Source organism: Heliangelus exortis, chromosome 15 (assembly GCF_036169615.1).
Source record: "Heliangelus exortis chromosome 15, bHelExo1.hap1, whole genome shotgun sequence".
In the NCBI taxonomy this organism is placed as follows: Eukaryota; Metazoa; Chordata; class Aves; order Apodiformes; family Trochilidae; genus Heliangelus; species Heliangelus exortis.
In genome coordinates, this window is record NC_092436.1 from 15124930 (window position 1) to 15151093 (window position 26164).

Consider the following 26164-nt stretch of genomic DNA (forward strand, 5'->3'; position numbering starts at 1 on the left):
CCAAACCATTGCCCTCACTCTCAGGCCTCTGGTCCATGTGCCTTTTGCTGAGGTGCCTTTCAGTCCCTTCTTTTTTGAGCAGCCAGGACCTTCCAAACACTGAGGGATGGTGCAACCTTGTGGGTGACAGCTGAGGTGGAGGAAGGTCTGATGTCTGGGAGCCCTGCTGGAAACCAGATGTTAAGGTGCAAGGTGGAAAGATAAAACCCTCCTGAGCTCAGAGGAGGGAGAGGTCAGTCAGGGAGGGAGCTGTGGGACAGGCAGGTAAGAAGGTGGAACATCAGGCATAACACTGAGGGATTCTCCAGAAGAAAAGATGTGAAGCAAGGGAGAGAGCTGAGTGCCTGAAGGAGGAGGCTTTGGCCACCATCAGCTGAGCTCCAGTTGCCTCCCAGCTTCACTGGCCCCTGGGTACAGTCCAGCAGCTCCTGCCCACCTCCCTGTGCTCCTCAGACATGGCTCATCCTGAACCTGCTCCAGGGAGCTTCCCCTGAGCTGGCACACACCTGCCTGGTGGCATTTCCCCACATCCCCACCACTGCAGCATCCTGCCAACCCATAACCAGTGCCCCAGGAGCTGGCGTCCCAGCACATCCCACTGGTTGGGGACACCCCCCAGAGCCTCGCTGTTGGACAGCACGGGAGACCTGTTGGCTTCAGCTTTCCCCTCTGTCCCCTTCTCTCTGTTAACACAGAGACTCTGCAAATGCTTTCCCTCTAACTCCAACATAACCCTTTTCCCTGGAGCATCCTCTGGGTGCTTTTGGGCAGCCCCAGGCAGCGCTCGCTGGTGCCTGAGCAGCTCCTCACCTCTCTCTGGTGCCTCTTGCCAGTCTTGTCTAGATAGCAGCTCCAAGGAGAGGCTCTGAAAGTAGCATCCAGCCCATCTGGATCTTGCTGCCAGCTGGTGCTGCTAACAGGTGAGAAGGAAGGAAGCAGGCAGAGGAGGAAAGGAGGGGCTTGGCTGGCTGCTTGGAGATCCTGGCCAAGAGCAGAGCTGGAATGCTGATGTTGCAGGTGCCTAGGCAATGCAAAGGGAAGAGTAAATACACCCGTGAAACCTTTATTTTTTCCATTCATCACAATGCACTTTTTTGTTTCTGACCTTAGCCTCAAGAACGGTGCCAGACATGTTCTGTGATTTCTCCCCTTTTCCCCTCCAGATGTCCAAACGGATTCTTCGGACAGAGATGTTTGGAGAAACTGCCTTTGCGATTGTACATGCCAGATCCTAAGCAAAGTATGTTTGAAGACAAAAAATTGCACCACACTTCTTAAAACCTCCCGGGCACAACAGTGGATGCAGAGTGGTCTAGTCAGGGATGGCTCTTGGTGTCAGCTTTGGGCTAGGGCTTAGGGATGCAGGTAAGGGAGAAGGCTGAGAGGAGATGGATAGGAGCCACGGAAGGGATCAGCAGGGGCCTCAGTTCCATCTGGTTGGGTGTCATTTTGCTATCTTGTTTCTCTCTTTCTGGTTTTCTTTCTTCCGATAGGTGTCCGATCGAATTCACAGGAGACCGGTGTCAGCATTTCGCAATGGTCAGCTTCTCCAGTATGTCTCTTTCTACTTCTCTCTCTCCCTGGTTATTGGAGCTCTGTGTCGTGTCCTTAAAGCAGGTTCTTCTGTTCTCCAAGAGCCCTCTTCCTGGCTTGTGCACTCCCAGCTCTGCTTGGCCCCAAGAGGAGCTGTGACGGTGTCCAAGAGGAGAATCGGGGCTCTTGTTGTTTCCCCCTTGGTCAGAATGGGCTCTGCTTTCGTTTCTGGTTGAACTTAATGTTGCTTGCTCTTTTTCGTGCAAAGTGCCCAGAAGGCACAAGGGTGTGTGGTGTGCTGTGTGAGAACAGTCTGGGTGACAAGCTGCTCCTGCTGGCATCGCTGTCTCACGAGGGGCTGTGTTGTGCAGGGCAAGAAATGTCCTTTTTCCCAGGGCTCTGGGGAGGGGTGTCTGAGTCTCTCTGTACCAACTGGGGACATCACAGCACAGGCTGCAGGGAACCTCAGCCCTCAGGTGAGGCTGTGTTCCAGTTCCCAGTGGCTAAGCCAAGCAGCAGTTCCAGATGGGGGTGTTTGGGGTCTAGTTTGGGGTCAGAGCACCCCCAGAGGGCTGGATGAACCTGGAGCCCCAGAGATCCTGCTGCTGGTTGCTGCTGGCAGGGCTTCCCATGCCCCAGTGCCATGCAGGGGATGGGCTAAATCTGCTTCCAGGCACAGAGATGTTCCTGCCTCTCCCAGGGACTCGGACAGCCTTGTTGGGTTGTGTCTAATGACAGTGATTGATCCTTTAACCTCGTATTTAGTGGTGTAAATACCCCAGAGCCCTTGCACCCAGCTCTTCCCAGCTTCTGGTTCCCAGCTCCTGCAGCCTTTAGGTCTCCTTGCTTATAGACATCGTGAGCTCCTTTTGTTCAGAGCAGATTAATTTTTCCAGGTCCATATTCAGCCAGCATCCCAGTATCAGTGGGGACCTGGGCAGGGTAAGGAGTGACCTGCAAGGAGCTGTAGTTACAGTGGCAGGAAATTGGCCACTGTGACCCTCTGTGTGACCCACCCTGCCTCCCTGCTGGCCCTTTGGACCACCACAAATGGTGGCTGCAAAAAGAGCCTTTGGGAAAAAAAAAAAATCACAGAAGAGGCTTGAATTAGTGGAAGCCAGAGGAGAAGCCTCTCTAGGAGGACTCCTTGATTGCCTGGACCCCATCTCCCACCTCTCTGGGAGAAGTTTTGCTGTCCTCATCCTGAGCTGGCAATAGCAGGGATCTCATTAGCACCTACTAATAGCTGGCAAGTGCTCCATTAGCTTCTCTTCTGCAGAGGATACAGACAAGATGCAAATGAGCTTTGTGAGGCCCCTGGGACAGCTTGATGGTTTTACATTGCCTTTTGTTCCAAATTGGCTTCTGAAGTTGAACCCTCCATTGATTTATTCTTTCAGAGCAAAACTTCCAAGTAAGTTCTTTTTAAAATGACAAAGTAATGTTTTTTTTTGATCTTGAACCTGATGCCAAAGGCTTTCCCCTCCTTTTTTCAGCCCCTGGTGTCAGGGGCTGTGGCTGCAGCCAGCAGTGGGATGCTCACCTGATTTGCAGCATAGTTCTTGAGGTGGTGTCCAACAGGCTTAAACATCACTGCTACTATGCTGCAAAACCAGAACAGGGGTGAAAATGAGTTTTGTGTCAGGAAAACGCCTTTTCAGAACATGAATGGCAAGAATAAACACATGTGGGGTTTTTTTGTCAGCCTGCACAATTAATCTTTTTTATAGGAGTGAGGTTTGTTTTCGTTTTATTTGTGTGTTAGAGGAACAGAACCATCTTAAAACCCCCACACATGCACTTCCTTACCTCAATTAGGCTTTCTGACATGGGATAGTAAGGTAAAAACAGCATAGCAGTCCAGGTTACCTGTCTGAACTTGGCTAAAAATCATCTAAGATGATGATTCATGTGTGTTTATAGCTGTTTTCACTTTCAGGTCACAGTTGGGTAATATCCATAGCAGCAACACTGCAGAGAAGCAGGCACTGAACTTGCTGTTCTTCTGACCAGGCAAAGCATTTCACTTGAGTCTGGGCTGTGAAAAATATTTGCTTTCTGCTTTAATCAATAATTAGGGCACAGCAGAAGTTGCTGTTGCTCTGTAATTCACTCAGTGCTTCATCCCATATGGGTTCTGACAGGTCAAAAGCTGAAACAGATTAAATGAGGTTCAGGCATTTCCACTGAAAATAAAATAGCTCTGTCCTGATTCATGTTTTGAGAACATTGCCAGCACTTGACTGATACTTAAAAAGTAAATAATGACACCTACCCTGGTGTTGGTTTTAATGCATTTGGGGTATTTTAGGTTTTAGGTCTTTGACATAAATATTAAATAATATTATAATATGACTTCTAGTAGGTACACCCTGAGTGCAAATACATTGAAGAGACTGCTCTGAAAAAGTTTGGCAGATACATTTCTGAATTGGGGCCAGAGTTGGAGCTGGTGCAGCATCATGCCAGATGTTTATCTTCATCCTGGGAGCAGCTTCTTATCTCACCCATTGAAATCCTTATGCAGATTTTGCTCAGGTAAAACTCCCCATGTTCTGTAGGAGCTTGGGCTATCTTTGTTTATTTGACAGGCAGCTCTGGAGGTTTGGTTTTTCTCTGAAATACCTGCTAGCCCACTGCAGTTATGGAAATCAGAGGGATTTAGACAAGTTTTCTTGCATCTGAAGTTTCTCTTTGTTGCTGTTACAAACATTTGACCAAGTGCCTCCTGCCAGATATTCTGGGTATGTACCCTACTGCTTGAGAACACAGGAGGAAATGTTAAAGATGGACATTTTTTTTTTTCATATCATAGTCCCACTGTTGCTATTTTCTGACAGATTGGTCCAGAGGAACTCAATAGGAATTGTATTATTCTGCTGGCTCAGAGCCCTCCCAGTCTGTCCCAGCCCATTTGGATTAACAGCATTTACTTTTGGTAGGACCTTGCAACAGCAGAATCCAAGGGAGCATCTCAGCAGTTGGATCCTGCCTGCTTAGGCAGACTTTGCATTTTATTTTGCTTGCACTGGGATGCAAAGGTAATGGGAAATGTGTTGAGGTACTGGAGGAAAAAAAGCAAAGCATGCTGAACCAGCTCCTGCCCTGAGAAGATGGATCATGGTGCAGACCCCATGTGAGGTGTGAGCAGAGCTGGGGTCCCTCTAGCCCTGCCTGCACCAGTCCAGGGGCTCACACTGTGAGGAGATGGAAGCAGGACACAGATTTTGCTCAGCAGTGGCTCTGCCTCCCAGAAGGTCAGGAACCTGCTAAATATCAGCAGTCCAGATGAGGGAGACCCTCTGAGCCATTGGCCCCAGGAATCCCACACCCAGGCCATACAGGCAGAGTCTCCCAGGGAAGTTTCAAAGCTCTGTCTGGTTTCTCTGAGGTCCAGCTTAGGAGGGGATGAGAGATTGCTCTCCCACATTCATCACACCAGAAAGCCTTCCAGAAGAGAAAAAGAAAGAAAGATGCATGCTCCCTGGGATTAAAAGGTACATAGGTGTGAAGAAAAAGATGTTCTGATTTAAGATGTCCTAATCTAAGATGTCCTGACTTGAGATGTGCTGACTTAAGCCTGGCTGGGCCCCTTTTTATTGTGTGGAACTTCACTGATCTCACTTGCTCTCTGTGCAGGCTTCTCCAGCCACACTTCAGGAACTGGCTGATGGATGAAAGGCAGAAGCTCATGTTGTCTGGGCTTTAAAGGAAAGCCCTATGGAAGCTGTACAATATAACTGAGGGACATTAAGGAAACATTTCCAGCAGTTTTGATTTAGACTGAAGCAGAATTAATGGCAGGGATGATGGCACTGCAGACAGTGATTGTCTGCAATTACTCTATAAAACAAAGGAAAGCCCTGGTAGAGGAGAATACAGAGAATTATTTCCATGGGTGATGAGTCCTTAGATCATCTTACCAAAATGTTTTTCACATTGAGGTCATCATATTTATAAGTCTTCTTGTTTTTGTAGCTGCAGATATTTAACACATAATGCATTGTATAAACAGTGGTAAAGGCAAATCATCTGCTAGTTGCAGGAGGCAGATCTTGCAGTTAGGATGTAACTCTAAGGAAACCAGAGGACTGGAAAATCCTAACTCCAAAATGTGACCTAAAGCAGGAATCCTCCCTGACCCTGACCACAGGGAATGCAATTTTCAGACAAGGAGTAACCAACCATAGTGGTGTCTGGATTCCTGTCATGAATTCATCTTCTGACCACTGTTCTCTCTCTCTTTGTGACAGCAGTCAGATCCTCATTATTTTTTCAGAGTGCTGGTAGATGTTTAAGTCCAAATTCATACCCCAGGCTCCCTTCATGGTCACTGCAGAGGCTTCAGGACTCAAGGGTGAGGATTTGGCTGCTTGAACTCCAGTGCTCCCATCAGGATGCAGCATCTCATCCTCCAGAGGTGCTGAGGGTGATGAGTACAAACTCACCAGAGGTAGCTCCAGAGCCCTCCTGGAGGTGCCTGCAGAGTCCCAGGGGTCTTGTCTGAAGTTTAACACCTAAAACTCCTGATCCACAGCCTGAAGGACTCCACAGCATTGGCAGCCAGGCTCTGGTTTGCCTTCAAAATAAAAATCTGCACCCAGATTCCTCTCTGCTGGCACAGCTGGGTGGGAAGTTCAGCAACATCACAGAAGATTCTACTTTTCCTTCTAAGATTCTTGTTTTTTTAGGAAGTTTTTCTGTGAGAGCTTCCAGCAGATAACAGAAGTCACACAATTGACAGCTCTCTCCTGGCTCTTACTTTATAGGCACAACTACATCTTGCAGCTCTTTCCAGAAGACAGGAGCATGTCCAGAATCATCCATCCTTTTAAGAAACATAAAAAAAAAAAACCAAACAAATCCAAAAATTAAAAAAGCAATGCCTGTGTGGCAATTATGTCATTGCTGCCTGTTCTCCATCAGATCAAGATCCAGCTTTGTGGTCTCTCTTCTATAAGAAACTTCTCAGGTCTTGGTAAAACCCTGCTGGAATTTTACTAGTCAAGTGGCAGGCATTTGGGCTGGCTGGTTGTAAGGGTTTTGTAAAGCACCTTGGCAGCTCTTTCACGCCTGGTGGGGCTGAGATATTGCAAGTTAAACACTCTGGGTAGGAACATTTATAACTTGCCTAAGTCTGCACATTTGGATGCTTTCCACTTGGAATTTATGGAACAATTTAGAAATCTGGAATGAAGTTTTATGTTTGTGCTTGTCTCTTGTCTGTGGAATCTGAAATTTCATCTTTGAAATTTCATCAACTTTGCTGTTCATTCATCTCCCAAAATAACTGTCACTGATCTGGAGGACAAATGTCACTCCATTCATTTTCTTGTTTAGTGGAACATCTTCATTTTCTACTTTGTGACCTAATTAAAGTTGAAGTCTGCAGCCTGCCTGTAAACATCCTGAAATAGAGCTGACTCTAATATACAATGTAATTTACCATATTCTCCATTTTAACCCCATATTTCATTCCTGGTTTCTTTGCAAATTGAATTTTAATTCATACTTGGAGTTTTCTCCTGTATGAATTCTCCTTTGGAATTCATGTGTTTTCTCCCTTTTCACTTCAATGTTTTCTCAAGTTCAATGTTTTCTCCTTTGGAATTTTCTGCTGTTCACTGTGGGACCAGGCTTTCTCCTCTCCTTTGGATTCCCCTAAGAGTTTGTTATTAAGGCATCAAATCCTTTTTTCAAAGAGGAGTCAGACAGCAAACCTCAAGGTTTGATCCTCATCTGGAAACATGGAAGTGAAAAGCTTGTGCTGAAAAATCAGTTGCAGTCTACCTGGAAAATTCTGCTTTCATTGGACACGGATGCAAAAGCATCTCCTGAGTTCCCAGTTCTCCCAGGACTTCCCATCAGAAGTGTAGGGTCTGATCCTTCACTCATTTGCTGGGTGTCAGGACATTTCCCAGCACAGATTCCTTCCAACAACAGATGATGAGCATGGATATTTCCAAGATTAAAATCACCACCTCCTCTTCAGCACCCACCACACCACTGCTGGGTGTGATCAGTGTCATGATTCCTTCCCAGTCACACCACTTTTCCTGTAGGTCAGATCTCTGGGTCTTCCCATCAGTCATTCTTTCCAAGGAAATTCCTCTCACAGAGCCTTTCCACCCAGAAAAAGCAGAAACTTTTTACTTGCAGAGCTTGTATGAGGCTCTGTGGGCTGGAAAGAGAAATGTAGGTGTCCAGAGTGACACCCAAAGCAGCTCCAACCCTGGCAATGAAACCATCCTGGATGCAGAACAGGTCAGGTTTATCAGATGAGAAGATTCTGATTTTTCTGAGGGATGTTCCCATTCACTCTGAAGTCTCCAGGATGCAGCTGGAGGATTGTTGGTGGTCACCCTGACATGGAGAAGTGACCCTTCTGACAGGTGGATTTGGGATTCTTGCTTCTTCTCACACCGAGTCCCTGTGAGGAGGTGAATAAATGCTCCAGCTCGAGCTCTTCTGGGAAGGTTTAGATCCCAATTTTACCTTCTCTGTTCAATTCAGCACTAATTTCCTACCAGTTGATTGCACTATGAAAATTATAAGCAGGAGAATTAATTTTTTTTTTTTTTAACTTACCTTTCTGCTTCCTCCTCCACCTCTTACTCATCTGAACCCTCAAACAATGTTTAGCAGCATCTGAAATTCCACAGATATCCTGCAGTTGTCTTCCAATGGCATGATAACCACTGACCACTTAATTACAGGCTGCTGATTATGCTGTGGTGTGGCTGGGTAATTACAGGGCACTTGCTGGTAATCCCAAGAGGGTTATTTTCTCCCCTGGACACCATGCAGGTTACACTGTGGGATCTTCTCAAGTTAATTGCATGCTAATCCACGGCAGGACATTAAATCCTCTGTCATGTATCTGGGCTCTTGAAGCTGCCAAATTATTTTTGTAGCTGTAGCCCTGGCCAAGCTCACTGGCTGTGCAATTCATGGGAAATGTGCAGAATTTCTTTACTTGGAGACCCCACAAATTGCCCTGTCCTTACCATGAGCTCAGTGTCCTCTGTCCCCAGCATCATGGGAATGTCCCCTGTGCCCCCTGGATCAAATATTCCTCTGGTCAGGACAATATATTAGCAACAGTCTGTCTTGCTGTTTTCACAGCTGTTTGCTGAGTCTTCCATCTACCTTTTCATCATTCTAGAAATGATGAGTTCTGTAAGAGCCTCCTTGTCTTGGGGTGTTACTCCTTGCATCTGGGATGCAAAGTTTTTGTCTGTTCACCTTTTAAAACAGGTAAAATATGCTAGAGAGAAAAACATAGCCACAAAGTCATTGCAGCTCAAGGAAGTGTAGGACTCACTGTCTTTGTCCAGGGATGAGAAAAAATGCATCACAAAGTTTGTGACAGAGCATCCCCAGGGTACCCACCCTACTGAGAGCACCTAAATCCCTCCTGGTTTTTTCCTTTAATCCATTTCAGCTGAATGTCAGTCAGCCTTTGGGAGAACTGAGGGTAAAATCAGTGACTTGACTCTTCAGGTCATCATTTGAGCCTTCATCAAGCCCTGCTTGGAACAGCTGGGGTGATGGCATCCAACCTGAATCCCATGCATCATGCTGCAGCTGAGATGAAAATGGGGAAAATGAAACATTTTTGTAATCTCTTTCCCTTTGTCCCCTCTTGTCCATCTTTTTTTCCCTTTTTCCCTCCCTCAACTCTCATGCTCACTGCCTCTCTCTGTTGGCCAACCTTCTGCCATACAGACATTTCCAAACCACTCATCCAGTCTCCAGCACAGAAGAGCCTGGATTAGGTTTTCAGGACAAAACTTAACAGAATTACTGCAAAGTAATCCATGAAAGAGGTGAGCAGGTGCTGTATCCTTAACACTGGTGTCTGCATTGGAATAATTGAGCCTTTATCTTAAGTCCAGCATTTTCAGAAAGCTTTGGCAGACACCTTTGGGATGAGATTTTCCAAATAGCATCTTCTGACTTCAAGTAGTTTGGGGAAGCCCATGGGAATTCAGGGTGCTCAGGCTGTGGAGCATGTGTGGAGTCCAGACAGAAGGTGGATGCTGTGGGAGAAATAATGTGCCCATTTCCTCATCCTGGAGCTGCCATCCCAGTGCTTTCTCATGGTAATTTATTTGTGTGGTAACCTCTGGATATATCACTTCCAATGGAGCTTGTCCTGTGGGAGCTGGAGAGAACTGCAGCATTCTTCAGTGCTCCTGGCATTTATTTATCAGATCCATCCAATGAATTTTAGTTATCCCAGAGGTTCCCTCTGCCACAAGCCTGGGATACAGCTGGGATTCACTCTTTTAGCATGGAGTGAATCACTGTCTGGAGTAGCTGGAGGACTCACCAAGACCTCATCCTTCCCTCTGAACAGTTAATGGCTGCAGAGGGGACTGATGCCCAGGTTTTTCCAGGCATCCCCATCAGGAAGGGCTGCCAGACTGCTGGAATAGGGAGGGTGAGGAAAACACAGGTTGACAGAGGTGACACGTGTCATGCTGAGCAGCTTCTCCACCTAGCAGCAAATATAACCCAGAGCTTTTAAAGGTGTGTTGCTTTTCCTGATCAACCCCTTTCAAAAGTCAAGGAGTCTTCTTTTAAGCATGGTGTGCAGTCAGAAATATCTTTTGTCTCAGACCAAAACGAACTGTTGTGTCTAGGAGAAAGTTGAATTTCTGATAGGGGTTTGCTCCCAAACAGTGTATGGTTGAGCTAAAATAGGTACATGCTGTGTGGGAAACCCTGTTTGTGATGGAGATGTCCCTCTGCTGAATGCAGAATAACTATATTTTGAAGTCATGTTTTTCCCAGAGCTGGGGTCGTCTCGTTAGACTGGAATGTAACACGTTGAATAATTTCTATCAATCTCTTCTCCAAATCCCAGTAAATTCTTGAGGTCCCAGCACAGAAGGCAACACCTGCCTGGGCTGGGAGGAGTTCCTGAGCAAGGGATGGGGGGAGGATCTTGGTGTTTGATGTGTTCAGGAGGAGGCAGCAGCAATGTCTGCAGCTTGGAATGATGATGGACAAGTACTGAGCAGCCACAGACATCAGGTGCAGGAGTATGAGCTCAGGTAAAGCTTCCTCTGTCTGCAGAGCTACCAGGGGGCTGGCAGGCATGGTCAGGGATGTCCATCCCAGCTCCTGCAGGGTCCCATGGTTTCTCTCCAACTCAGAGAACCTGTAGGTAAATCCCATCAGCCAGGTAGCTGTATCTGCTCCATGGCTTTAGAGAGCCAAAAGAAACTGCTGTACTGATGTGAGAGGCTGAAGTTCCTCTGTTTGCAAAAAAAAAAAACCCATAAAAATGTTTTGAATTAAATCCATCCCTAGCTGTAGAGATTGCAGCAAACCCAGAAACAGGAGATGTGGCAGCACAGGCATTAAGCAGCTATCAGATGGATCAAGAGCCAAGAGATATGGGTGAAAGTTAATGCATCTCTACAGAAATTTGTCCTGGTGTCAGGTGAAGCAGGGAGTGATGGTTGGATGGAAAGGATCAGGGGTAGATGTGGTCAGCAGGAGTTTCAGGCTGTGTTCTGTCCCCTTCTCTGCTGCCCACCACATTCAGTCCATGTCACTGCAATTTGTACAGAATGACTCTGGAACACATGGGAGACTTTGCCATTCCCTTTGCACAAATGGGAGATGTGAAGCAGAGAGCAGTGGCTCTTAAATTATACAAAACTAAAAAAAAAAACCAAACAAACACCCAACACATCCAGCCCCCAGCCCTCCCCCCAACCAGCACTGATTTGAAGAGAAGAACCTGCTTTAGAAAACACCTTGTATGTTCCATAGCAATTAGTGCTAATTCCCCCCCACCCCTGCCTGAATTTTGAGCAGCATTGCAAAAGAAACCCAGTATTTCTGTGCAGCAAAAAGCAGTTTCTATGGAAAATCCAGTAGATGGATCTGGACATCTCCAAGCTGCAAATAATCCTGTGCATATGGTGACTGGGAGCAGCAGAGCTCCCTTGGGTGTAAAATAAGTCTGAAGAACTTTAATGTTGGTGTGAGAAAAGCTGTCTTTAGGTAAGGCCTGTACCAGGAAAATGACTAAAATTCAGGATACCTGTTTTGGATAACTGCACTGTTGTTTTATTAGGTGAACTGCTTTGCTTAGCTCTGTCTCTGCAAGATGAGCTGCAGTCGTGTCATGAACCTGAATCTGAAAGCAGACGCTCCAGTTTCTCCTTTTTTTATGTTTTGTTTTTTTGTTTTTTTGTTTTTTTTTTACAGACTGGAGGGAAACTTTTTGGTGCCATTTGCACTTTTAGATCTGCAAGGGATTCCTTGCCTTGCCTGGGCACCTGATCACTTGGAGCATCAAGGGGTCCCCTGCAGATCTCTCCATGCCTGCTGTGTGGTGCCACCCAGCATCCCACACCAGAACCAGACGTGGGGTGTGGGCAGCAGAGTGGGGCTGGCAGGTCCCAGGTGCCCCCCCAGCACTGAACTGGGATGCCCAGGCCCCAGGCAGAGAGGGGCATGTGAAACCCTGCCAGGCATATTTTACCTATAGAAAGGGAATTAATGGTTTTTACCAGGTTCGTGCAGTCACTGTGTGTTTTGACTTGTCAGGAGTTGTTTCAGAACAAGTGTATCTATTTTTTTTTTTCTTTCGTTTTTTTTCTTTTTTTTTTTTTTTCCTGAACTGTAAATTCCATGCGAGGTACTAACAAACATGGCTCATCTCAAAAGAATTCATAATTAACTGAAAGAATTCATAATTATCTTCCACTGCAATTTGTTTGGGTCTTTCTTTACATAAGATAAAAGCTCTGGTGGGAACTGGAAATGCTCTGAAGTGAACACTGTCCTCTGTGTCACTGCTGCTGAGCCTACAGAAAAGCTGTAACTGCACAGTGTGTGTGTTTGTATATTAGAGATCTCTGACAGACCTGTTTTTCTTTTTTCTCTTTCTCTTCCTTGTCTTTCTGCATTGGCAGAGCATCTTGGATTTGAATTAAAGGGTATGGAACAACCATTCATTTATTAATCAGAAGCCATTAAGAGCTGCCCACATTATATTTATGGCTTTAATGGGATGATTAAAAAATCAGCTGTTCTGTTCTCTTCCCTGGCACCAAGCTAGATGTTTGGATTGAAAAGCAAACCAAAACCAAAGACAAAATCTAAATGTAAACCTATAAATGTGTATTTTTAGCAGCACTTTTTTCTTTGTTCCAAGCAGCAGCCTGGTGTGTGTGGCGTGGCTGGGATGTTACAGTTGCCATACGTCTCCTCATTCAACATCTTTTTGTCTATTTAACTGAAAAGCTGGAGGTTTTGTCTATTTGACTGAAAAGGCTGCCAGCAGGCACCACTTGGGAGCAGTTTCCTTTCTAAGAATGGGAAGGAAGGTGTTAGGAAGATCAAGGTTTTCCAGAAATTGCCACCCCCGATGCAGTAACCTCCTCTGGGTCCTATGAAGGGTTGGGATGAGCATTGGAATTCCTCCTCCCCAAGGGCTGGGGCTTATATCAGTTCTGACCAGGAGGAAATTATTCCAAGAAATGTGGCATGAGATGAGTTAGTGTAGAAAACAGTGAGCCCAGGGAAGCCAAATGTCCCCCACGAGGGTGGAGGGTGTAATGCTGAGCATCACGGTGGCATGGAAGCTTGGAAAAATACAGCAAAAACCAAAATGCTTTAAAAAATATCCCCTTTGGGCAATTATCTGCTCCTGTCCAGTTGCTCATAATCCTATTATTTTTCTTCCGTTCTCCTCAGTCTGGATTTAGAAATATCTACAGAATCTCTTGAGTAAGCACCTGGGAAGTCAAATCCTTGAGGCTTGGTTCCCCTTGAGTGCCAGCTAAGCACAGGGAGGGCTTGGTCAGAGCAGAGGGATTTAGCTCTATAAAACTTCAAAACCTTCTACCCAGCAATGTCAGCCATTGCAGATCTTCACGTGAGGATGCTAGAGGTAGGGGGACACCAATCTTTCCCTTGTGGATCCTAAATTCTTTTCTCAAATCCCCGAGGTGGAGGGCCATGCACCAACCAAAGCTGCAGCAACCTGCCTCTGGTTTTTGCATCCCTGCCCCACTGGGCCTGGCCAGGTGTTTCAGAGAAAGTGGTGCTGCTAATGCTAATACACTTAAAGCAACTTGAAAATTAAGGATTTTTGGCATCCCTTTTTCGTTGACCTCTCGTCCTTTTCCTCATCCATCCTCAGTGTCATCTCAGCAGCTCACACATCCTGTTCCCCCTCTGCAGTTGTCTCTGTCGTTTGTCCCCCTCATGCCTTGCTGTGACACACGTGGCTGGACTGTGATTCTGTTGGCATTCTGTGGCACCACCTGGTTTGGTTTTAGTGTTTGCTGCTGTAGAGTGATGCTGCTGCTGCTGCTGCTGCTGCTGCTGCTGCTGCTGGAGACCTGGTGTTTGTAGAGCGTAGAGACACACATGGAGGAGCCCTGCTCTGGGATCTTCCCTTCCCAAACACAAAATTGTAGTGTGCACTCTCTGATTTTCTTCCTGTCCTTGCTGAGATGGTTTTGTACAACATGGAGCTATGTCTTTCCCAGCAACAACTTGAATGAGGTTTTGCCAGGCTGAAGTAATTTGATTTTTTAGGTTCACAGTGGTGATGCACACCCTCACTTCACTGCTTCGCAGGGCAGAGAGCTCTAAATCTGCATTTTTGGTGAACTGGAACATTCCCCGTGCAGTTCAGTGAAGGTTCAGAAGAGTCAGACATGCAATAGTCAGGGTCCCATAGTGACATCTCACCAGAACACAGGCTGTGATTCGAGCCTCAAGTGAAAAATTTTGTAACGTTCAAAAAAACCCAAACCCATCATTTTGATGGATTTGCTCTTTCTCCCTTCTCCATTCAAAAGGAACAATTTATACTTGGGGAAAAAAAGGCTTTGTAGCAAAAAACCAGAGCTAGTGAAGGGTCCATGGTGAAAACTGCCCAGCTGCATTTTAAATGATGAGAGGAGCTTTTGCTGGGAATTAGCAAAATTCTTGCCCAGTACCATCCATAAGTAGGATCTGAGCTGGTTTTCCTGATCCTGCTAAAAATCCCTCAAAGTCCTGTCTGAAGAAAAGAGCTGTACAGCTGGAATTCATGTCCCAGAGGTGTGCAAGGGCAAGAAAACTCCTCTGTCAGGGCTGCTGATGCCTGGCACGGGGCAATCCTGCAAGGGGAACACATCCCTGAGGGTGTTTTACCCCAGAGTGAGTTCTTTCCCCTGGTTCTGCAGAGTAAAACCCCAGGGGGGTGAGGCCAGGCAGCCCCCAGCCCCAATCTGGGCAGGTCCCAGCTCCCCAGGCTCTGGTTCTCAGGAGGTGCCTGGAGCTGGCAAAGGACCAGGGCACAAACAAAAGTGATGGAAAGGCATTTCTTTAAAGTGTAGCTTTGCAGCACAGGCACAAAGCAAGCCCTGATGCTTATGTTTTGAATCTTCCTGCCAGGGCTGTCATCCTCAGCCCTTATTTAACAAGCCTTTCTTCACTCCCATTTTAAAACTTAGAAAGAAGCAAACATTTTTCCTAGCATTTTTTTTTTTCTTCCAAAAATTTTTTTTTCCTTCTGAAAATGACAAGCTGAAATTTATCTAAACACTCAGTTATCTGGAATGCTTCATTACTTCCCCTTTTCTTTTTTTTTTTTTTTTTTTTTTTTTTTATGAAACCAGACCTGTTTCTCTTCTGGTTTTGTATTTCACTGTTTGGTAACACTGGGGAGATCATAGAGTGCATTCAAGGTATTTTGTGTGGCATGGTGAGCCAGCAACCATGCCATGAGTTTTATTGCCTAATCTAGATGAAAAAAAAACATTTCAATGAATACTGAAGGCACAAACCCCAGTAACTTATACATTAACACATAGGTTGGGGACACAAGGACATGCTGAATGTTTGTGGCAGCTGCACTCTGAATCCTTCTCTCAGGCATCCAGGGGAACCAAAATGCCTCTGCTGATCCCAGTGGAGATGGATGGATGGAGAGATGGATGGAGAAGAGCAAATGCTCTGGTGCAGCCACAGAGGAAGAGGTGTCCTTGCCATGTGGCTGCTGCCTAGATGGAGTTCAGTCACCCTGAAGGCCACAGCCTGGCAGTTCCTCGGAGCTTGGATTAATGGGAATGAATTTCCTCACTTCCAGTGTGGTCTGGGTTTTGATACCAGTGTCTGATCTTTCTGCTCTGAAAGGCAGTCCATGATTTTTTGAGAGGAGCAGCAGCGTGCTGCTTGGATTTCATGTGTGCATCCCAAGGACCTGATGCCACGGAATGAATCACTTCCTAGGGTGTCATTCAAAATCCATAGCTGGAATTGGTCACTGTATTTTAATTACTCCACTCCCTTTTCTTTGTCTAACGTGCTGTCACTTCTCCATCCTCATTCTGCTTCTGGACTGGTTTAGGATGTCCCTTTCAGCACCTTCATGCTTTGGGGACTGGTGCTTGGAGAGGTTCCTAGCACGGGTCCAGGGCATGCAGGCACTGCCTGGAAAGGGCATCCTGAGTCCCTCAGAGCAGAGAGCTGTGATCAGAGCATCCCAGGGCTGTGATCAGAGCATCCCAGGGCTGTGATCAGAGCATCCCAGGGCATGCGTGGGCCTGGGGAGTGGGGGGAGCTGGGGGATTTCCTTGGCAGGCTGCTGAGTTACTCAGAAAAGGGGGGGTGGGATCTGTTGGAAGGGAGAGGAGACTCCTGGGGCTTTTTGAGCTGAGTCACTGAGTTGTGAAAAAGAGGAGAAAACAAGAGTTGTGTTTGAGCACGGAGAGGGGAGGGGAAGGTGCAGGGAGACAAAAGGAGTGAAGGGGTGAGCAGGGCTGGGCCAGCTGGTCTCAGGTTTGGGGCAGCTCTTAGAGGTGGGCAGTGGATTGGTAGGAGGTCAGACTGAGCCCTCTTCTCCATCTCACCCACACGCAGTGCTGGTTCCTGTGCAGCCAGACACATCTCTGGTGCTGGAGCCCATTTGTAACTGGTTTCTTTCTCTCCATTTGCAGAAGCAGAGGAGCTCTACCAGAAGAGAGTTTTAACCATCACAGGAATCTGTGTTGCCTTGCTTGTGGTGGGCATCGTCTGTGTGGTAGCTTACTGTAAAACCAAGTGAGTATGGGTTGGTTACCAGCCACTAACCAGTAACCAGGGGTTACTGAGGGCTTGGGCTTCATGCTTTCATGCTCTTCACCCAATGCTCTTTTAAGGAGATGCAGTCTGGTGGTGTTCCCAGGAAGGTCTCCTGAAGAAGCCATCTACTGGGCTGTTCCTAAGCAGGATTTTTTCTTGGAACCATTTGCTTCATGCATCAGCATCATTCTGCCCAGCCAGGTGCTGCTGTGTTACTGGAACAAACTGGTTCCCAAGCCAGAAGGCCATCTCCTGGCAGGAGCAGCCCACTGGGTTCTTCAGACCCCCACAATTCAGGGACTTTCAGAGCAATGGGGATGGAACAGGAGGCTTGGGGTCCATAACTGGCCAGCCTTCCTTGTATGGGCAACACCTTTTTCCCTGCTTAACCAGTTCCTCAGCTCAGTTCAGGGTGACCCTGGGACACACTGGGTCCTGTGGAGTGGTTCCCCTGCCAGGGGCTTGGGTAAGTTTTGCCACTTCTTGCTTGATGGGGGACAGAGCAAGTACCTTGTCACCAAGGCCAAGCTAGGACCTCCTCTCCTTTCCCTTCTCCCAGCTTTTCTCCTCTGCTCCCAGAGCCCTGGCTCCCCTGCACTGTGCTTGTCTTGCAAAAGGAGACACTGGACCCAGCTTCTCAAGTTGCCCATGATGAGAAATGTTCACCAGTTTGGAAAAAAGCAGCAGAAGGTGACAAATGTTGAATTCCTTGTTTCTTCCTGTTTGCAGCTTTCCACAAACACCTCTGAAACATTAAATATGTCCAAGACTTAATGCCCATCGTCTGTGTCCCCCAGGTGCCTCAGGAGGAAGACATCCCCATGAGATAAGGTTTCCTAATAGACTTTCTCTTTTTTTCTTTCTGTTTTAAAGGAAACAAAGAAAACAAATGCATAATCATTTACGGCAGAACATGTGCCCAGCCCATCAGAACAGGAGCCTTGCAAATGGGCCAAGCCATCCACGTTTGGATCCTGAGGAAATCCAAATGGCTGATGTAAGCCTTTTTGTCTCTGTCTCTCTGCACGTTACCAAGTGCCTATTTTCCCCCAAAGATTTGACATGGATGTGTGTGCTTACACACCTGTGTCTGGGCACAAAACCTAACAGAATAAAACAGCAAAAAAATGAGATTCTGCACAGCAACATTTCCAAACCCAAAGTCTGGAGAGAAATGTGATGTTACTTCCAAGTGCAGGATGAGATTAGGGCATTGGGACAGGTGTGTTTTGGTGAGTCAAGTGTGATCCTGTTTTCTTCTGAGAGATGTTCCTGATGTTTATTAAACTGTCCCATCAAACCTCACTTTGCAGCATGACAAATGTCATTGTCATGACAGTGGCCAGAGCTGCCACGGTGACCCTGTCCTGTCCTGGTGACCTGGCCAGCACCACAGTACCCCACCTGCTTGTACCCAGAGTCACATCCTGGGCAAGGAGGGATGTCCTGGTAGGTTCCAGTGTCACATCAGTGACAGCAAACTCAGAATTTAGGACCAGAATCAGAAGGGTGATTCAGCCACTTTGGTGGCTTCAGTGACACGAGATTCCCATCAGACTCTGTGAGCTCAGCAGAACCATCAAGGTGCTCAAGTGGGGTCAGGAGTGAGGCAGAACCAAACAAAAAGAAATCCTGTTGGAAAGGAGGACAATGAATCAGTTACAAGCTCTGTTGGGTCACCCTTTGGATGTTAAAATTTCACTAGGTTGAATCCCAGACATGAAGGAAGAGGGAGCAGGAATTTCTAAGGATGACAACCCTCTGGTCCCAAAATACTGACTCCCCCAGAGAGCTTGGAGTCCCTGTGAAAAGCAGTGCTTCCTGCTGGATGAAGGAATATCTCAGCACAAATATTTGGATCACACCTCATGTTTTTGTGGGACTCACATCTCCAGCTGATCTCATGGGGCTGTCTTTTTGGTGGGACTCTGGCAGATGTGTAACCTCCTGTGAGCAGAGATGTTTTCCTGCTCAGCACCTACCCTGGCCTCTGGGGAACCCCTTGGCTCTTCAGACCCTTTTGCAGTCCCTGTGGCCTCAGCCCTTTCCCATTCCAAAGTTCAGGGGCAGAGCAGACTCTCCAGCCTCCTCCTCTCTTTCTGTAGGAGATGGAGCTGCTGGGCTCCCTTGTCTGATTTCACCAGAAAAATTAAAAAAAAATAAATCAAGCCAGCCAAATTTGGCTGTGGCAGCGTGGGGAAGCTGTTGGCTGATGACTCTTTGTATTTTACAGTACATTTCCAAGAATGTTTCTGCCACTGAGCACGTGATCCGAAGGGAAACAGAGACAACTTTTTCGGGAAGTCACTCCTGCTCCCCATCTCATCACTGCTCCACAGCCACTCCAACATCCAGCCAGAGGTGATGCATACTTTTTTTTTTCTGGAAGCTTTCTCCTGCTGTTTGCTTTAGGATGCTGTGAATTCCAAAGGCAGCAAAAGGTTTTCCTTTCCCCTCCCTTTCTGGTTTTACCCCATGTTTGGCACTGCACTGGAATATTGGCCATGCCCACAAGGCAGGTCCTGGCTGGCACAGCTACGTAGTGAGAGGTGTGGGAAGGTGGGATCCTTGACCTGCAGAAAGGTGCCAGGAGGAGCCTGCAGCTGGAAATTAGGAGAAAATGAAGGTTTTCTTTCATGCTTTGCACAACTGGGAGGCTGCAGTTAGGAAAGTTTCCAAGTTGGGTTTGTGACCACGCTGGGCACCTGCAATAATTTATGAGGAACACACAGGTTATTTTCATGCTTGATATGTTTAGAATGTTCTTGCTTCATGGAAGGCAAAGTCCACAAAACACCTCAAAATGTTTAGGGCTGTTCCTCAAAGTTAGGGTCTGTCTTGGGAGTCATGGGTTTTCACTGGAAAAAAATGTCACTGTCCAGAAAGCTGCTTCAGAACCTCAGACTCAGAGGTGGTGGCATCTCTTTCACTGGAGTTCTTCCTGAAGCTCTCAAGAAAAATGGGGCTAGCAGGAAAGTACCAATAATTCTTGATACACAGGGTGAGGTGGTGGTTTTTTTCTTATGTGTCAAAATAGCCATTGAAGGGAAGAGCAGCATGACTCAGAAGCTGAAGTTCTCTTGGGTTTTGAGATCAGATGGAACTTCCCTGGTTTTATGATGTCCAGAATAGTCTGGAGAAAGTCCTGGGCTGCTTAGAGTTTGAATTTCAGGTTGTTCCTCTTGTGCTTCTCCCAGTGGGTGATGGTGTTTCCCTTGCCAGCAAAGCAGGGTACAGAGGGGGAGGCACAGCTCCAGCTTGGTGACATAAAGGTGACATTACCTTGACTTTAAAAAGCAAAAGCTGTCCTGGCTTGGTCCCTTTATTAGCTTTGTCTCCATCCATCCAGGAAGCAAGGAATTCCTTCAGCTAAAGCTCAGACCTGGCAGTTCCTTCAGGGCTGAGGGATGAGCAAATCCACTTCCAATATTGAACTTCACTTTTCAGGTGAATTCCACCCCCTGAACTCCTTGGCTCAACCTCCAACAAGTAGAGAAGGAGCCAGGAATGACTTGCTGGGCTGGAAATGACTGCATTTATCTGGGGAAACCCTACCCCTGGTTAGCCAGATGTGTTTTCCAGGTTTTTCTCAATCCATCCACAACAGCCCAACCTTGGCTGGGTGTGTGTGAGCTTGAGCCAGGTTCCCAGAGGCTCCAGTGCCTGCAGATCTGCACCTTGCTGGCCTTCTGTGCTCACCCCAAAGTCCTGGGAACCCCGGGGCTATCTGTGGGCACCTCCTGAAGATGCAGAAGTGTGTCTGGAGGGCAGCATTAACGCCTGACAGCTATGGGGAGGCACCTGCCTTGCAGAGCCTGTAGTCCTGGCCACCTGCCACCTAATCTTCCTGAGTCAAGTGCAGCAAGCAGGTGTTTCTTGAAGTCATGCCAGAGGCAAACTACTGCCATAGTCAGGTTCTACTGATACTCTACCACTGCCTCTCTGCTGAGGATGCTGTTTGATGTTATAAATGAGTGTGGTGGTTGCAGCCCAGGAGGTGCCTGGAGCCATCAATAATTAACCAGGTCATGGGAAGTCTTAATGAGGCCCCCACTCCAAATCTTCTGCCAGCACAACTCCACCTGAAGCAGTTTAGGAGTCTGGAGCTGTTCATAGAATCATAGAACTGGCTGGGTTGGAAGGGACCTCAGAGATCATCAAGTCCAACCCTTGATCCACTCCCCCTGTGGTTTCCAGCCCATGGCACTGAGTGCCACATCCAGGCTCTTTTGAAATATCTCCAGGGATGGAGAATCCACCCCTTCCCTGGGCAGCCCATTCCAATGGCTGAGCACCCTCTCCCTAAAGAAATTCTTTCTAATGTCCAACCTAAACCTCCCCTGGCACAACTTGAGACCTCTTGTGCCCTCTTGTCTTGCTGAGAGTTGCCTGGGAAAAGAGCCCAACCCCCCCCTGGCTCCAACCTCCTTTCAGGGAGTTGGAGAGAGTGATGAGGTCTCCCCTGAGCCTCCTCTTCTCCAGCCTCAACACCCCCAGCTCCCTCAGCCTCTCCCCATAGGATCTGTGCTCCAGTCCCTTCACCAGCCCAGTTGCCCTAAGTTGCTCTGACTGACCAGGTATTTCTGCTATGGAGAGGACTCAGCCTGGTGGCCATGGAGCAGGTGGGTGGCCCTGTGAGCCCCCAGTGCATCCTTGGCTTCTTTGCAACAAGCCCAGGGCAGGAGGAGCCCCAAGAGCTGAGCAAGGTCCACTCACCACATCACAGTTTTTGTGTAGCACTTCAAGAGTCTTTTGCTGCCAAAACCTCTTACAAACCAGTGGAAACTGAGCATCTAGATCTAGCTTTGGTGTGCTTCTCTGTGCTGATGACAAAGTAATTCTGACTATTTGGGTTTTTTAGGGTTTTGTTTGGTTTTGGGTTTTTTTCCTGGCTCTCTCCTGGTGGCCTTTCTGCAGGGGCTGTCACTTGGCAATGCAGGGGACATGTTTGCAGATCCTTTGTGAACTTGCCTTGGCACAGCCCATGTGTTGGTCCACGCTCAGAATGCTTTGCAAGCACAAAGCAGAATTGCCCTGGCCTCCCTCCAGGGGCTCTGCCTCCCTGGCCACTGGGAGGTGTGATAAAAACCCAGTATGCACTGGTTTCCCTTTTTTTTTTTTTTCCCTCTGATCGTATCTCCAAGAAGAAGAAAAGAAAACTAAACCAAAGGCAGGGCTGGGAAGTTTGGCATCAGTGGGGATCTGGGCATCCTTGGCCAGCTGTAGGAGTGAGAAAGGGGATGGCAGTGCAGAGCAGTGTGAGCTGTGCCCTCACACAGCTCCTTGGGGAACACCTGGGTGGGGATTCCCTGCTCACTGTCCACTCGGGCTTTGGTCCACAGACACGAAAGCCACACCTGGAGTTTGGAGAGGACGGAGAGCCTGACTTCAGATTCCCAGTCTGGGATAATGCTGTCATCAGTGGGAACCAGTAAATGCAACAGCCCAGCGTGTGTGGAGGCACGGGCTCGCCGTGGGGCTGCCTTCTGCATCGAGGACTCCCGGAGACCCCTGACTCAGTATCGGGACTCAGTGGATTCCCTGAGGGACTCACCACACAGTGAGAGGTCAGTCCTGGGGTACCAGTAGAGAAATTCCAGCTCTGGTCCTGCCAGAGGAAGCCACTGTGCCAGGAGGCCACTCGGGTAGGGGCATGGCAGGGTTTAACACTGGCCCGGCAATTAAACTGAGTGATGGATGCTCTGTGTTAATCCCCCTCCCTGATAAAGGAGAGAGAATAAGGGAGAAACTAAACTACACAGCTTTAATGAAACAGGAATGATAAATAGGAAAAAAATTACTAAATCTATACAAATATACAGGAAAATTGATCCCAGGTTCCTCCCCCCAATAACTCTCACGTCCCCACTGAGGCTGCAGGGCAGCCCTGGGAAAGTCCAGGCTGGAATCCTGGGGTCAGGAGCAGTTGGGAGCTGGAGGCAGGAACACACAGATTCAGGCTGGGATGGATCAGGAGCACAGGCAGAGGAAGGGATGGGATCCTCCCAGGATGCTGAAGCAAACAGGGAGAGGGGAAGAAGAGGAAGCAGGAAGGGGTTTGACCCTGGTGATCCCTCAAGTTTATCCTGAGGATGAGGTGTATGGGATGGAATCCTCTGTTTGGTCAATTCTGGTCATTTCTCTTGTCTGTTCCTCCCTAAGGGAGGGTTCCAGGTGTGACCTCTTGACTCCTTTTCTCCTTCTGGAGGGCAAAATGTTCCTCAGAGCTGAGCAGTGTCCCTGGTTCTGCACCCCAGATCCAGCAGTAACTATAACCATGGAGTGGGCTCAGTCCCAGCAGCAGCCACTGCCTGAGAAACTTGCTGTTCATTTCAGCAGTGCAGCTCCTGACAAGAGACTGAGCTGAAAGCAGAAGCACAAGGCAGAAAATCCCCTTTATCCTGGCCCAACCCAGGACAGGGCACCAGCACACCTGGTGGCAACGTAGGTTTGGAGCAGAGGGGTGAGAGGAGCAGAAAATACCTGGCTGCATTCAGCATCTGGGAAAGATAAACCCAACTGAGAGCACACCTTGGCAACTTGGGCTGGCATCTTCAGCAGGGTCTGGCCCTCAGCTATATGGGGAAAAGGTCCTGAGTGGGTCCTGAGTGTCCTGGTGAGCAGAGGTGCTGTAGGGGGGCTCAGCCTTCTGGGGAGCACAGCTGCAGAGCTGAGACACCATCAGGCAGAGAGGCAGCAGCACCCAACCTCTTCTGTGTCTGGTTCCTCGTGGGCAGAAGCACAGCTCTACCTTTGCTCCAGCCCTTTGTGGGTAGCCATGGGTGACTCTGGGTGGCCACGTGGCCACTTTTGGGCACTTACCCACCAAGGCAGTGGGGGTTGTCCATGGGGCAGAGGAGAAAAGCAGCATCTCCTGCTATTGCTGTCCCTGGTCCATTCAGGCAGGCTGACCCAGCCACACAGACATCTCCTTAGCAAGAGGTGGTGCCAAAGGAGAGGATATTTAGAGATGGGCTAAACCAGGAACTGATGTTGCCCCTGGAGAAGACAAAAGCAGTAGATGCCTTTTTGAGACACAAGATTTTTGCTAACTCAGAAGCAGCAGTGTTCAGGCTTTCCCATTGGGGGTGGGGAAAGCATAATTTTGGGGTCCATCCTTGGAGATGAGCCTGGCAGCTCTGGAGGGAACAGAAAGCAGCTGGCAGGTGGGCAAGAAGTAGGGAGGTGTTGATTCAGCCTGCTGGGACGTGCTGCAGGGTTGGCTGTGATGCAGGGTGGGAATTGCACACCAAATCCCTGGGGAGATGCAGCCATGGGATGCACGGTCCCTGGTGCCCAAGTGCCCACAGGATCTGGTAGCTTGGTAAAGTGGTGCCTCTGCCTGGTTCCCCAGGAGATGCTGAGCTCCAGGAGCAAGTGCACTGGAGAGGCCTCTTTGGTCCCTGCACCAGGTGTTTGGCAGAGCATGGGCATAGCTGGAGGTTTTGGGGAGACAATAATTAATAATGTATTAATAATACAAAATTAAACATCTTCTGGAAGGGTTAGGGTTATTACAGATGTATTTTTGTATATTATATTTATATTTTTATATATTTATATATATAAAGCACCTATCACCATATTGATAAACATTCTTTGGAACCACTCTGACAGCAGAGGTAAGAACAGAAGTCAGCACTTCTGTTTCCAACGACTTTAAAATTAAAAAAAAAAAAAAAACAAAAAAACAAAAAAACAAAAAAAAAAAAAAAAACCCACCAAAACCAAAAAAAACCCCCAAAAACAAACAAACAAAAAAAACAAACCAAAAGAAAAAAAAAAAAAAACCACAAGAGTTTGCTGCTGCCAGCCTGCCTGCCTGGGCTGCTCCATCAGGGTTGGTGGCAGTGGCAGCAGTTTGCAGGGTGACCTCTCCAGCTGTGCAGCAGAGCAGTGCAGGGGGCTCAGAAGGGACACGAAGGCTCAGAGCCATCACACATCAAAGCTGCTCGGCAGCAGGGAGCTCCCAGGTGACACCAAGGCACCTTTGCACACACGGGCTGAGCCAAGGGAGTTCAGGCTGAGTTGAGGGACCCTTCTGGAGCCAGGTTGCAGAGCATCGATCGGAAAGCAGCGTCCAACCGGGGGTGTTGCTTCTTTCAGATACGTGTCGGCCCTGACCACACCAGCACGCCTGTCGCCCGTGGACTTCCACTACTCGCTGGCCACGCAGGTGCCCACCTTCGAGATCACCTCCCCCAACTCCGCTCACGCCGTCTCCCTCCCTCCGGCCGCCCCCATCAGCTTCCGTCTGGAGGAGCAGCAGCCGCTGCTGCGCCGGTCCCAGCTCCCCTTCCAGGACACGCAGAGATACGACAGCTACTACCAAAGGAAGAGCTACCTAAACGACAGCATGGGCAGCCTCCCCTCCAGCCCTTTCCGCATCACGGAGGACGACGAGTACGAGACGACGCAGGAGTACATCCCAGCGCTAGAGCAGCCAAAGAAAACAGCCAGCAGCAGCAACAGGCGGTGGAAAAAATCCAAACTGAACGGGCACGTCCCTCACAGAGCCAGAGCCGTCCGGGACTCCTTCTCCTTCAGCAGCGCCTCTTACAGCGAGTCTGATGAGGAGCTGGTGGCCGAGAGCACCCCGTTCCTCAGCTCGCAGAACAGTGACCCGGCGCACACGGGGTCCCCGCTGCTCCAGCGGCCGGGGGACAACCGGACTCAGCACCCCTGCGGCAGGCACGGGGCCCGCGGGGAGGGTGCCCGGGGCAGCCTGCCGCATGCCTCCCCCAAACCGGACCTGGAGCATCTCTAGGTGCTTCCCCGGCCCGGCCCGACCCGCAGGCAGAACCCGCATGGATGAGGGAGACGGGACAAAAAGGGAAAAAAAAAAAAAAAAAAAAAAAAAAAGGAGAAAAAAAAAAGGAAAAAAAAAAGGAAAAAAAAAAAAAAAAGGAAAAAAAGAACAAAAAATAAATATTTTTATTTTATATAAAAGAGGGAAAAATATAACAAATAAAATGTTTTATTTTCATTTTAGCAAAGTTGTCTTATAATAGCTAACGGCAATGACTTTTTTATAGGGAATCTCTATTTATATGTAATGTCTTGATTTACAGCTTCCAAAAAAAAAAAAAAAAAAAAGTAAAAAAAAAAAAAAAAAGAAGACAAGAAAAGAAACAATAAAGATAAAAAAACAAGTGGGCCAATTTTTGACTACTTAAAAATAGAAAACAAAACTATCGTGGTGCCTTTTGCTGTATGCTAGTGCTGGGATTCATGCCGAGGATTCTGTTTCAGTAGCATTTTAAGATCATAGATTTTTGTTTGGGGGGGCAACCTCTCACAAGGTTGCTCTTCCACTGGAGGAACAACAGCCTTGCCACTTTGCCCCATACCCTGCTATTAATGATCTTATTCTTTAAGGTATCGTTTAAACACACATCAAAGACATGAGTGGGAGCATTTCCAAAAATCATGTCCCACGGGGAACTGCCGGGCCCTGTCGAATACCTGCATTATCACTTCAGTTGGGAGAAAAAGAAACCCAGCAGCACTGAAATGCAGAAATCATGTTTCTTTTGCCACACAG

General features: G+C 47.9%; 1 protein-coding gene across 3 annotated transcripts in view; it reads left to right on the forward strand.

Annotated features, from left to right (window-relative positions):
- The window catches only part of NRG2 (neuregulin 2), a 173553-nt gene extending 147798 nt beyond the window's left edge, over window positions 1–25755 (forward strand). For 2 of the 3 annotated variants that reach the window (XM_071758664.1, XM_071758665.1), the window contains 7 exons: window positions 1494–1552; window positions 12474–12497; window positions 16497–16599; window positions 17494–17617; window positions 18854–18981; window positions 21963–22187; window positions 24727–25755. In XM_071758664.1, the coding sequence (XP_071614765.1) occupies window positions 1494–1552; window positions 12474–12497; window positions 16497–16599; window positions 17494–17617; window positions 18854–18981; window positions 21963–22187; window positions 24727–25387 (1324 nt within the window). In that variant the 3' untranslated portion in view covers window positions 25388–25755. Of the gene's footprint in view, window positions 1–1163; window positions 1241–1493; window positions 1553–12473; window positions 12498–16496; window positions 16600–17493; window positions 17618–18853; window positions 18982–21962; window positions 22188–24726 lie in introns of all 3 variants that reach the window. The other variant, XM_071758666.1, reaches the window with a different exon arrangement.
- Window positions 25756–26164: the final 409 nt, after the last annotated feature.